Source organism: Centruroides sculpturatus, unplaced genomic scaffold (assembly GCF_000671375.1).
Source record: "Centruroides sculpturatus isolate CEXI.00-Female unplaced genomic scaffold, Cexi_2.0 scaffold149, whole genome shotgun sequence".
Taxonomy (NCBI): domain Eukaryota; kingdom Metazoa; phylum Arthropoda; class Arachnida; order Scorpiones; family Buthidae; genus Centruroides; species Centruroides sculpturatus.
In genome coordinates this window covers 467,162-481,642 of record NW_019384406.1, presented here as the reverse complement: position 1 = coordinate 481,642, position 14,481 = coordinate 467,162, and the positions used below count along the sequence as shown (strand labels likewise).

The following is a 14,481-nucleotide window of genomic DNA, read 5'->3' as shown; positions in this document are numbered from 1 at the left end:
ATTCTATTTTCAAGATCTTAAGAAACAACAATGCTCAGTATAGTTATGATGATTCCACTGTGATTTATTCAATCTCAATAAGAGACCCATAATTTAACAGGGCACTACCATACATCAGGGGTACAAAATGAACTTACAAAGTACTTAAACAAAGGCTTAAAAAACACAAGTATACTATTGATAAGAAACTTTGCAACATGATATTAGCAGCATATGTTATCCAAGAAAAAGTACAGGCCAAGTGGAAAGATGCTGCAATCATCAGCCAACTAAGAACTTCAACACTCTTAGGAATTTAGAGACCTTAGAAATATATAAAGTCAATTGAACTTCCACCTGCATAATTACAGGGATGCAGACTCACTATCTACTGCATACAAGTACTGTATGAGCTCTAACTTGACTTACTTTAATGGGGCACTTCTACATTATTATTCTTATTCTGTTGTTTATTTTATTTTGTTAAATATTTGTTATTTTTATGTTATATTATTTTTGTTAATTTATATTTATTTTATTTCTGTTATATTTAAATTTTATATTTTGTTCTATTCTACTGGTATTTATTGAATGTTCTTTTTACTCAAATATATTCTATTTTGGAATACCCAAGTGATGAAGACCTATCAAATTATGTTAAAAATGTTTTTTGTTTTGTTAAAGTTTTTGCTGGAGTTGATTTCTAAGATGTGAATTTATTTTTTTGAGATCTTCATTAATAATAGCATTAATACTTAAAATAACAAATGTGCTTTTATAATTACAATATTTTATTATATGTACTGTACATTCTATATGTATTTTTATTATAATTAATAGCATGTTTGGTTAATGTTACCTATGATTCCAAAATGGCAGAGCTTCGGTTAGGTTCGTTTTATTTTCATTAGATTAGCTACATTTTTATTAGACTTTTTTTTTTTTTAATTTATTTTGTTCAAGAACTACTGTGAATCAATAACTAGTGATGTTTTGCACTCAGTGGCCTGCCAGTGGCTCCCCTCCGGGAGGAGTTCATCTGGATCACGAACAATCGGAAGCACGGCCATTTTAGAACCATGGATAACATTAACCGCATGTTTTGTTGTTTGTATTTGGAATTTTAATCTCTTACTAATATTATTTACTAATAAATTTTTAATAGAGCACTGCCATATGCCGTCAGGCTATATAACAGGTATAATAAATTACTGATCAATTTGACCCTAGAGATTAGGCATCTAATGTCTCTTTCTCTCAGTAATTTATTATTATTATAGCTGTTATATAGCCTGATGGCATATGCCAGTGGTTAGTGCTTTATTATAATTTATCAGGTGTTTATAGAGTTGTTAGTTAATAAATTTTTATTTACAATATTGTACAATAGTAAGTAGCTATTTTATATTATAGAAATAGTGATTGTGTAAAGTTCTCTTAATTTTTAAATACATTTACATTGGATGATAAAAACATAAATTTTTAATCAGTTTTTTCATCTTTAAATATTGAAATACTGTTAAATAAACAGATAATTCTTTAATTGTTAATTATATANACATATATCCAGTTTATCATATGATGTTAATAGATTTTTTTCATATATACAACTGTAATCCCATAACTTTATGAATTAATACTAATAAAAATATATATACAGTTGACCCCCTATAATGCAGGTTCATATAATGTGGATTCGTATATCGTGGCAAAAAAATTACGATCGTATTCGTATAAAGACACTAAAAGAGACTCGTAAAATGCAGTAAAATGTCATTGCCGACTCATGTCGCGACAGGATTGGTTGAATCTGGACCAATAGTGGACGAACAGCCGAATTACTTACATGCTACGGAGAGTTTAGGCGGGTAAGTTGAGTTTACTATCGTCTGTACAGTATATAAATTAGGTACTGTAAGTCTAATACAGTACTGTAATTTTATACATTTCTTGTGAAAAAAGCATTTCTTATTCAACGGCCATAAAAATTATTTCTATTAATGATGTCTCCAAAGTTCAGCAAATTTTTCTCAGAAAAATAACTTATTAGAAAATGCGCCAGCCGTTTGGTGCGCTGCTCCGCAACGAAAACAAGCTTAAGCAATGGCGTCGTCGAACGGTGCACACTCAGTAAGTAATCCTACAACTTTATGTTTATAGCATAGTTTATACAGATTATTCCCAAAAAATTATGTGTGTTATGGAAATGTTGAGTCAAATTAGTCTAGAATCGATTAATTTTACGGAAGAAAACCTTTCAAACAGCTGTAGTCCATAAACTTCACACATGTCGGGCTGTGATTGGCTCGTGTATTTAAGGATTCCTATAATGCAAAATTCTTATAAAGTGGAACGGATCTACCACGTTATAGGGGGGGTCAACTGTATTTCAAACTATTCAAAACAAAATTAATTTAACTATGTATAAGAAAACATTTATTTACAAAAAAATATTTTTTCAAAATTGAAATTTAAATTATCTTTATCCTAATTTGTGTGAAGACCAGCTAAATCTAAATAAAAAATTATACAAAATATCTTACGGTCTATGCACCTAATCATTGCTGACAGAATGCCAGAAAATTATCTAAGAGCCATTGCTGACAGAATGCCAGAAAATCATCTCAGCCTTGTCAACCTTGCATTCAGGAGCTTCACCATGTCTGTTGAATTGTTGCATTGTCTTATTTGGCTTCAGGTGATGTCACAAAACCTAGTGCTGCTTTATCTTATTTACATACTTACATTAACAATTACATTTTTATTTTCAAAATACATGATAGTCTTTTCAAAAATTTATCATTTGAATTTTTCATTCAATTACACTTTGGCTTAGAGACTATTCTTTAACTCTTTTTTGAGATCATTGGCTGTGGATACCATTTGAGATTATCTATGTTTAGGTTATGAAAGCAGTCATATACATAAGTGGAATATTCATTTCTTTTAGTTTAATTTTGAATTTAGTTGCAGTTTTGGAAGTTTTCAGCCTTGAAACATAATAAAATGGTAATAACAAGTAAAAATAATGTCCCAAAACATAAAGTAATGGCTGAACTTTGACTCCTTACAGACAAATCTCACATAGATCAGAATAAGATATTGGAATTCTGGTAAAATCATCTTTTCCAAGCAGAAAATGCCAAGTTCACACAGTAATCCAGGAATGGAACTCTCCATAGGTACACCCCAGCTTTGAATGAAGATCTGATCCTTATACCTGAAAAAGGAGAATTAACAAATGAAGTGAGCTTTCACAAACTGAGTATGAAAGAAGACTCAATATAAATTATTTCTCTACCTTGAATAAAATATACAAACAGGTAGCCAAATGTAATAATGTGAACATGATATATCAATTCTATTTTCAAGATCTTAAGAAACGACAATGCTCAGTATAGTTATGTTGATTCCACTGTGATTCCACTAAAAAATAGATGATGATTCACTAAACTGATGATTCCACTAAAAAATAGTTATCCTTGTACCTGCCATGTCTGGCAGGTACAAGGATAGCTATTTTTTAGTGGCAAGGGCAAAGTTCACTTGTCCATGTCTGTCAGGTATAAGGATCACCTCTTTATGTCTAACAGGTGCAGGGATTTTTTTTTCTTTCAGACTCCACCTCAGTTCTATCATGATACAACTGATGTCCTGATGTCAACTGATGTCCTAGTTTATATTATGCTGCCAGATTTTCTCATAAAAATATCATCATTAAAAACAATAGCAAATTATTAAGCAGTCTAAGAAAGAAAGAAAACTAAAATCTTGTTGAAGAGCTTAATTGTAATCATTTTTTTTTTTGTATATGAAAACATAAATTGATTGCAACTTAAACTTTCCTATATCAGTAACTAGATAATTAGTTTTTATTGTTAAAATATTAGGTTGTTCAGAAAGTAAGTTCGTTTTTTTACCACTAGATGGATTATTCATATTTTTTCCGCCATTTTCATTCTAAACCATATTATCATTATATATTTTGACAGCTAGCATTTTAAGGCTTATTTGTAAAAAAATTTTGTTTGATTTCGTGCAATTGTTTATCTTTTATGTCCCATCAAATATGGAAGATTGAAAGCAGCATTTTCGGCATATTTTGCTTTTTTATTACCAAAAAAACAAAATGCTGTTTAAGAGAGAAAAAAATTGTGGTACATGTATGGAGATGATGTGTTGAGAGAAAGACATTGCCAAAACTGGTTTACAAAATTTTGTTCTGGCAATTTCAATATTGAAGATGCACCACATTCTGGATAGCCAGTTGAAGCCAATGAAAACAAAATAAATGTACTGATTGAAGCAAACTGCCGAATAACAACATGTGAAATCATTAAGAGATGAAATTTGTCAAATTGAACCATTTTTGATTACTTGAAACAGATTGGTTTCGTTTTAAAGCTTGATATATGGGTTCCACATGTTCTTAAAGAGAGATGCTCTCTTTGGTGGGATTTTAAGAAATTTTTTTTTTGGAGCTTTTACCAGACAATTTAACAATTGATTTGAAAGTGTATTACCATTGAGTAAACAAATTAAGTAATATCATCAAATGGAAAAGGCGGCCAGAATTGATCAAAACAGGTATAGTGTTTTACCACGATAATGTCAAATTCCACACAAGTCTGGTAACTCATCAGAAACTGTTATAACTTAGATAGGACTTGCTATCACACCAACCATATTCGCCAGATCGAGCACACTCAGATTATTACTTGTTCCGGTCTATACAAATTTTTTTTAACTGTAAGACATTTACTTGAAATGACAATGTCAAAAATCACTTGGATCAGATTTTTGTAAGCAACGATCAAAACTTTTATGAATGTAAAATCATGCTACTACCAGAAACGATGACAACAGGTATTTGACCAAAATGGTCGATATATAATTCAATAAAATATTTATTTATTATAAAAATATTGTTTTTTCCACAGAAAAGAAATGAACTTACTTTCCAAACAACCCAATAAAATAGAAGAGTTATTTCAGTTTAAGGTTTACTAGTTGTACCTGTACAAATAATTTTTATATATATAAAACAAAATATTGAATGTAAAAAATAAGTTATTTGTGAAATTATAAGAATCAGTATTATTGGAATGGAAACTGTATAACTGGGTTTTATTGTGGATATAAACAGTTTTTATATTCACTTCAGTTTCTATGTGAATTCACTTTTTTGTTTTTCATTCTGTGTCAATAGTTAATAATTACTTCCCAGGCCTTGTTATCATGACAAAATTAATATTTACTTTTAAAATATTCACTAAATTTGTTGTTTAATTAAAACAAAAAGTGAATGATTTTATATGAAAGTTGCCAACTCTCAAAGAGTTTATTGAGGAGTTTTTCATTCTAGGAATAAAAAATAGGATTTCTGGGAGATTAACATTCTTTATTCTCAACAATATAAACATTATATTACTTATTCTTTTGTTTGCTTTAAAGCATACCCAAAAATTGTTGTCTTGTTATATACTTATACGTCGGGGGACCCAAAAAAAAACTGGATTTTTTGTATAAAAACTTTATTTATTAACTTTTTTACAAAATTCCTTCAGTCACCTTTAAAGTACTCTCCATTAGATGCGATGCACTTGTCAAGTCTTTTCCTCCACTGTTTGAAACATCTCTGGAACTCTTCAACCTTGATATCGTCCAGTGCCCTTAGCGAAGCTGTTTTTACTGCCTCCACATCATCAAAACGCTTCCCTTTTAGATTTTTTTTAATTTTCGGAAACAGAAAAAAGTCGCACAGGGCTAGGTCTGGTGAATATGGAAGGTGGGGAATGACAGGTCATCCCCGAGAGGCCAAATAGTGGTTCACTCCTAAGGCCATGTGTGCAGGAGCGTTGTCGTGATGAATGAACCAGTCACATGATCGCCAAAGTTCTGGGCGTTTCCTTCGCACATCCTCTTGCAAACGTATTAAAACTTTCAAATAAAAGTGCTGGTTAACAGTCTGGCCAGGGTGAACAAATTCCCAATGCACAATTCCACGAACATCAAAAAAGACAATGATCATCGTCTTCACATTCAACCTTACTTGTCTTGCTTTTTTTGGTCTGGGAGAGTTGGGAGTCTTCCACTGGCTTGACGCTTGCTTAGTTTCTGGGTGATACCCATAACACCAACTCTTATCACCTGTAATGACTTTGGTCAAAAAGTTTGGATCACTTTCAATTTCTTTTTTCAAGTCCCGGCTCAAATTCAATTGAATGTTTTTTTTTTTTTTTTTATCCTGTGTGAGAAGGCGAAGAACAAATTTAGCAGAAACACGTCTCATTTGCAACTGCTCAGTCAAAATCCACTGGCACGAGCTCCAACTCACGCCTGTCTCTTCTGAAATTTGGTTGATCATGAAACAATGATCTTCGTTGATTTTTTGGCAGATTTTTTCAACATTTTCATCGTTTCAAGATGTTCAAGGATGCCCAGAACGAGCATGGTCTTCAACACTCATCTCATCACGTTTAAAGCACCCAAACCACTCAAAAACTTGTGTGTGGCTCATAGCAGCCACTTTAAAAGCCTGTTGCAACATTTGGTAAGCTTCTGTTGCCGATTTTTCAAGCAGGAAACAAAATTTCAAACACTCTTTGTTCTTTTAAATTCGCGATAACAACTTCGCAGCCAGAACAAAATAACAGTAAGAGAAACACAACACTGCGCTCAAACGTAAACCTACAAACTGATGTTGTCTGCTCAGCTATTTCATGAAGGTTTCTACTAACCCCATCTAGCAAGAGAACTCTCTACTATGTCTACGAATTGCAGTGCGCTCTCAGTTCGGTTTTTTTTTTGGTCCCCCCTCGTATATAGGAGGAATAGGCCTCAATTCAGAGATGGAAAATGTAAAAATTTTTGCCAAATTCTGGGAGGAGTCTCTTGGTAATTCTGGGCGTATTGGCAATTGTATTTTGTATTGAAGAACATATGCTTGCTTTAAAAACATACCATTCAATGAAGAGAGTGACAGTGCTATCAAATCATTTTGAAAACACTATGAATTATGAATTTTTGGTATTTAGCTTTAACACATTAAAATTTGTTTGTTGTAGCTATGAAATATATATATATATATTAATGAGTGTGTGTGTGTGTGTGTGTGTCTGTTCTTCATGCACACTGTTTATCCGATTGCCGTGAAACTTTGGGAAGTTTTTTAATACACTCCGTTTCTGGCATAGTACATTTATCCTATGATAGATGGCGCGATCCTATGATAGAGTGTATACGAGCATTTCATCATGAGATCGATGGATTTCAAATTGTGAAGACCATTTCCCCCTTCAAAAAATATCTCTATATGTTCATTTGTGAACTGTTATTTACGATATTTGTAATAATTTTTGTTTAATCACTTTATTTCAACTATTTTTTGCTAATTATGAATTCACTCAAACTTTGTTAAAACCTTAATTGTATCCCAAACAACAACCGAAGTTGTAGGAGGAAATTCGCCTATTTTACCGATCTAGGGATCCCCTTTTCCAAATTTTAATATCAACTCAAAATAATTTAAAAAGACAAATTACAATAAAACGGTTTATTATCCAACTATCAGAAATTTCACAACATGCCAAGGAAGAGAGGAAGGAGCGATTAAATAATTAAAATTATAAAGGATTAAAAAATATATATAAAAATGGGCAATGTCGCACTTCTGACAATCGCTGTGTGTGTGGGGGCTAGATTTGGAGAATCGTGCTTCTCGCATGGACAACTGTATGTGGCCAGCTCACACGTCAGAAAAGCTTCTGATTTATTCGTGTACGCATCAGACGGAAAAACAAAAAATATCATGTATCCACAAACACTCCAATAAACAAATAGAATTGAAATGACACTTTGAAATGTTTTTCCTGATGAAAATGAATAATAATAATAATAAGTTTCAATAAAAATGATAAAATGTAAATTGAATTTTATTATAACGAGTTTGCTTGAATTTAGTTTCTTCTGAGAAATGCGTGACGAGTAAGCTAGTAATTAATAAAGACAACATCCAGACTGGCATGGAAAGTATTAAGTATAACCTTTTTGTAGAATGGAGACTGTTTCAACTCATCTTAAAAATAAGCATTAATTTATTCTGTAGTTTTTAGCATTTGATCAATAACGTTTTAACTGTTAGAAAAATAAATAATTTATAATTAAATTTTATTTGCATTAATAATGATTAGTTTTATATAAATAGGAAGGAGAAATGCCTCTAGATGAACTATTAGCTATGTATGGTTATGATGGAAGAGATGGTGCTAATAGTCCTGTAAAACAATTATCATCAAATACAGAAAGTCCAATTCAACCAGATATGATTTCTGATAAAGAAGAAAGTGTAGATGTATCACTCTCTCATTGTAGTGACAGAGAAGAATCACCTGTAGAAATACCTGAAAATCCTTCAGGTCCTCTATTAAGATGTGAGTATTTTTTTTTTAATTTTTGCTATTTTATTTAAAATAATAAGTATTAAAATGCATTAAGAAACATTTTTATCAATTATTCTTAAATACAATTCTTCAGTTTTTATTTCTCATCTAAACTAACAATCTTTAATTTAACTTTAGAACTTACATATATAATTTTTAAAGGTAGTTTCATAATTCCATCTGTGTAGAATTGGGTGGGTTTCTGATTGAAGAAATTATGAATGTGATTTTTGATACCTTCTAATGATTGAGAAATTCTATGCCATTTAAATTCTTCTGCAATGAACGAAAAAGATGATAGTCTGAGGGAGCAATATCTGGAGAATATGCAGTGACTCAAAACATCCCAGTTAAAGTCTAGAAGTTTTTGGTGCATGTTTAACGATATGTGTGGTCTTGCATTATCATGATAGCACTCCCCATCAATTTGCAAGTTCCAGACGTTTTTGATGCACTGCAGCATTTAGTTCATCCAGTTGGAGACAATATTTATTGGAATTAATTGTTTGGTTGTTGGGTAAAAGTTTGTAATAAAGAACCCTTTTCCAGTCCCATCAAACTAAAATCATTACTTTTCTGGGATGCAAGCCAGCTTTAGGTTGTGGTACTGGAAGCTCACGTGGCTTACTCCAAGATCTCTTGCATTGAATATTGTTGTAAACAATTCATTTTTCATCACCTGTTATTAATTGCTTTAAAAAGGGATCATCTTCATTGCATTTTAAAAGTGAATCACATACAGAAACACACTCAATAAGGTTTCGTTTACTTAATTGATGGGGAACCCAAACATCATAACAGGAAGTGTATCCAAGGCTAGCCAAATGTCTGACAACAGATGTTTGGGTATATTTTTAAGATGTCGACTATCTCTCATGTTGTTTTATGCCGATCATTTTGAATTAAAGCCATTATGGACTCATCTTCTATGATTGAAGGCCATCCTGACCAAGGTGAATCTTCGAGAGAAAAATCTCCCTCCCTGAATTTTGAAAACCATTTCTGGCATAACTGCATCCTCCCCATATACAGCACATATCTTTTTCTGAGTTTTTGTCGCATTTTTTCCTTTTTGGAAATAATAGAGTATGAGATGTCGAAAATGCACCTTCTTATTTTCCATTTTAATGTTTTTTTTCTTAAAAGATAACAAAATTTTAAAAAATAGTTCTAATTAAACTTATGTAGTAAACGTGCAAATATTCGTAATGTCAACTTAAACAAGTTAAAACTTGATAAGCATGACAGAGGTGCCACAGACAAGTTATTATGTACAGTAATACCCCGAACTTACGCGATAGGTGGGACCGAGCGGTAACTGCGTAAGTCGAATTCGCGTAAGTCGGGGTATAATTTCACATATAAATACATACAAATAATTTTTAATTGGGGCCAGAGACTAAAGAAAACAATAATTTAGAAAAAAATGTTTAATAAAATCTTAGATAATACATATGTATAACAAATTAGGCCTATATTATTTTACAATTTTTCACATTTACTTGATTATTATGCCCATAATTTTAACATTGTTTCCATCCCAGCGATAATACTGCGACGTTTATGAATGATGCTTGAATTTAAAGATTGAGCATTTTTCACAGCTTCGAGAATTTTTTCTTTGTCTTTTATAATTGTTCTGACCGACAATTCCAGTAGATCAAACTTCTTTGCCAATTCACAAATTTTCATTTTTGTATCGAAGTCTTTAATAATGGATATGTTCGTAAAGTCAAACGAGTTAAACACGTTAGTAATGAAGCATTCGAAAAGTCTAACGAAATAGGAATAACAATGACGTCATTCTCGTTTAACTTGTTCGACTTTACAAACATACCCAATGTTAACTTTACATTCCAAAGATAAAGTTTTTCTTTTCTTGTTTGATGCAGAAGAATTAGTTCTACTTCGTTTGGATGACATAGTAGAGTCTCTCGAGTCTCCGTAGATATAACAAACACAGAAATAAATAACACAAAATAAATTGTAGCTATGTGTTGATTCTGCGCAACACATCCGAACATGTAAGCTGAACAATAGTGTGGGGGGGTGAGTAATCAAGGGTTGAGTGCCGCTCAAACAAAAGACGAATTGACGAGATTTGAAAATCGCGTAACTCCGGGTTCGCGTAAGTCGAGGTATTACTGTAAATATCCTAACGAACTTTCAGTTCAACCCAATATAACTAATTGTTTTTAAATTTTATTAACACACATTGTTTAATAATTACTTATTTAATTTGATTTTAAGGTTTTTTGATTTTATAATTATTATAAAATTTGGTTTTGGTTAAACATTAAAATTAAATGAATCTCATCATTCTTTTCAGGACACACATCATTTTAGGAGAAAAATACTTTGTTAGTTCATAAAATAAATTCAAGCAGTTGTAGTTTGCCTTAGCATAAATTTAATGTCATGTTGTACCAATCAAATGTACTGTTCACCATTCCCTGAATGTTATATCTGTTGCAGATAGCAGTTGAATGGGTGCATGTCATGGCAACCAAAAATTTGATGTATTTGTGATTGTTGCAATGTACATTGTCTTGCTGCTTCACATTTGTGTATATGAATATACATGGAAGTATATTCGTATACACAAGAGAGACATTGACTCCATAATTCCTGACCTTGCTACAGGTTTTCAAAGAAATGGCATATTACATTTAGAATCATTATATGTATAGATCTTATGCAGCTGGAAAAACACCTGTGAATCTGTATACTGCTTCTCATGCATTTTGTCTTGATTCCCCATATAATCATTTTACAGTAGTGTTCCTGAGTGTAATGCATTATCATTGTACTTTACCAATTAGCAGAATGTATGCTGTTGCTCTTATATGGAAAGCAGCATCGTGTATACTGTGATTTGTCAAAATCATAATTTTAATTTCCATCTTGTTCTTATGTTTGGAAAACATATATTGTCTCAGAACTGTTGTGTGACACCTACATGTCACTTTTTTTAATTAATTTATTCTACTGTAAACATTACAGTGGAACTAATGCATCATATGAATGTACTTGTGCAATACTACAAAGATATATTTGCACCTGGATAAATGTTAAAGTGAATATCCTGTATGCTAGATGTTATTAAAGATGCATTGTTGCAAACAGCACTAGATAAACCACAATTAATTAATAATATTGATTATAATTAACAAATTTTTGAGTTAGATTTTTACTTTCCACGCTGTTTTACATAACAGAGAGAAAGTATGGCAATCGGTCAAAAAATAACCCCCCCAGATTTTTACATTTTTGTGCTCAGAACACCTTGAAATTCTGAGAAGTGCAAAAAATTGGGTTTTTTTCTGTATATATGGATGTTAGTGTGTGTGTGTCTGTGTATGAGGCACAATTTTGTTCACTTCTTTAAAACTTAATAACTCCTGTGCTTTCTGTCAAAAATTACTGAAATTTTGCAGAGAGGTTTGTTTGTTAGGGGAATTGATGCTATTAACTTTTGGTGATTAATGATTGAAGGGATGGGGAGATAAAAGGGATTGTGTGTATCTCCAGTAGGGTCAGACTTAATGACGATTTTATTCATTATTAACATTTACAATTGTTTTATAAAACCCATTCCTACTCTGAAGATTAAGCTTTTTGCCATTTTATAATAAATAGTTAAAAATAAAAAAGTTTTTTTAATAAAATGTCATAACAGATGGCATCATCAAAAGTTGCAAGGAAGGTTAAGCAACTTTTTGCTGGATTTTTTTTGTTTTAACATTTTATTTTTTACATCAAAATCAATGAAATCAGAGTTTTCACTAATTGTGGTCATATATATGTATTTATTTTGCTGTTATCAGTTAGTTATCATTATTGGTATAGGTGAGTCCAAAGTGATTACAATAAGCAGATTCTGCTATAATTGTTATATAACTTTTCATAAATAGTTCTTTTTCTAATTGCATTATATTATATGTGAATTATATAAATTATATGCTTGTATGTTGCAAATATATATATATTTGCTGTATAAATATTTACTTTCATCATTGAACTTTTATTAAAATGATTAGTTATTCTGCCAAATTATTAGTTTAATATTTATATAATAGATGTCTTTAGTTGCTGATGAGTTTTAAAAACAGAAAATTATTTTTTAAAGTAATTTGATAAAATAATTGATTTTGAATTTTTTATTTGTGCTTTGTCTAAACAATTATAATTTTGAACTACACTATAAATTATAATAAATAAAATTGTAAAAAAGTATGTGATAGTATTATGAATTTTTTAATTAGTATTATGATTATTAAACAAAATAAAAACTTGTTAGTAGGATAGAATAATACAGCTTAGAATAGAATCATAAAAATATGATTAAAAAGTTTATTCTATAGAAATTAGTGATGTACCGGATCGTAAAAAATGTATATCCGCAGATATGGATACAAATACGATTATTAGTGTCTAGATCTGCAGATACGGATTTTGACTTTCATACTCAGTCGGCGCCGGTGAGTGTGACCTTGGACCAATAGTTGATGCTTTGTGTTAGTAACACGACATGCTTTAACTTGCACTGCATGTGTTTTTGTTTATAGTTTAGTGTGACCCGGAATAGCGTAGATTACGTTTGTATTTTTGGAGAGTGTTGAGTTAAATTAAAATAAAAACAATGTCGACAAAAAAGTTTAGTAGTGTAATATGGTATAATTATTATAAAATTTGGTTTTGGTTAAACATTAAAATTAAATGAATCTCATCATTCTTTTCAGGACACACATCATTTTAGGAGAAAAATACTTTGTTAGTTCATAAAATAAATTCAAGCAGTTGTAGTTTGCCTTAGCATAAATTTAATGTCATGTTGTACCAATCAAATGTACTGTTCACCATTCCCTGAATGTTATATCTGTTGCAGATAGCAGTTNAAAATTTTTGCAATGTGAATGTGCCAAATATGTGATTTTAAGAAATAAAAAGTGATTTGAATTGAAGTCATTAGTATTTTATTGCTACCTATCTTTAAAATTTCATGTAATGAAATTCATTAAGATAAAAGATCCATTAAAGATCCACTAAAAAGTAACGGATACGAATACGAATACAGATCCTTTTTTTCCCTCGGATATCCGCGGATACGGATATCCGGCACATCACTAGTAGAAATCATTTAAAATTTTAATGAATTATTTAATAAATAATAAGTGTGTGATGAAATTTTTTGATTTTTAAGTATTCAATACAATTGTATAAAATACAATCAAATCTTGTTTTTGAATGATTCATTTTTTAAAGAAATCAGTTTACAAACAGAATTTTTTACTTATATTTTCTCTGGTTGCTGAACAAGCTACTTGGCAAGAGCCAATTACAGATTAGAGAGACAGATGATCAACTCCTTACATTTTATGTTAAAGAAAGTCGATGGCCTGACTAATCAGTGACAGTTCTATTGATTCAGAAGTTAGTGGTGTCAAGAATGGCCTGTGTCATTAGATGTCATGATACAAGTCATCAATGACATTACTGTTTAAATTATATTTTAATATGCATATGGAAAAGATACTACAGTAGAGTCTCGAAAACTTAGCACTCGATAACCCGGCAGTCCGGATAACTCGGCCACACCCTGGCAGGGCAAAAAAATCCTTAGTTAATTAATTTTCATTATAGACAGCTTTATGCCTCATAAAGTATTTTTCTGAGGTCTGTCTTATCAGGTAAATTACTGTACACAGTGTATTCGTTAATTTTCATTTTCATGTGGTAAAGGCTCTATGCCTTCATAAAGGACATACTTTTTCTTTGTTTAAGGGTATTTGGACAGTTTATTCTCTGTTGTATTATCAAGTAAACAATACATACAAGTACAGTACAGTATTTTCTGAGGAAACACTCATACTTAGTTTTTTAACCCCATTCCCGATAACCTGGCATTTTCATAAACTCGGCCACCCTTCGGTCCACATTAGGTCGAGTTTTTGAGACACTACTGTACTACCATTTTTCAGTACAAATAGCAGTTGAATTTAAATCAAATTAATTAATAAAACCCATTTAATTGACATTAACATAATATAAATGACATTGA

General features: G+C 31.0%; 1 protein-coding gene across 10 annotated transcripts in view; it reads left to right on the top strand.

The window, feature by feature from the left end:
• LOC111618864 (mesoderm induction early response protein 1-like) overlaps positions 1–14,481 on the top strand; it is a 159,711-nt gene that overhangs the window by 80,568 nt on the left and 64,662 nt on the right. For all 10 annotated transcript variants that reach the window (XM_023360471.1, XM_023360474.1, XM_023360480.1 and 7 more), the window contains one exon: positions 8,186–8,411. In XM_023360471.1, the coding sequence (XP_023216239.1) occupies positions 8,186–8,411 (226 nt within the window). The remainder of the gene's footprint in view (positions 1–8,185; positions 8,412–14,481) is intronic.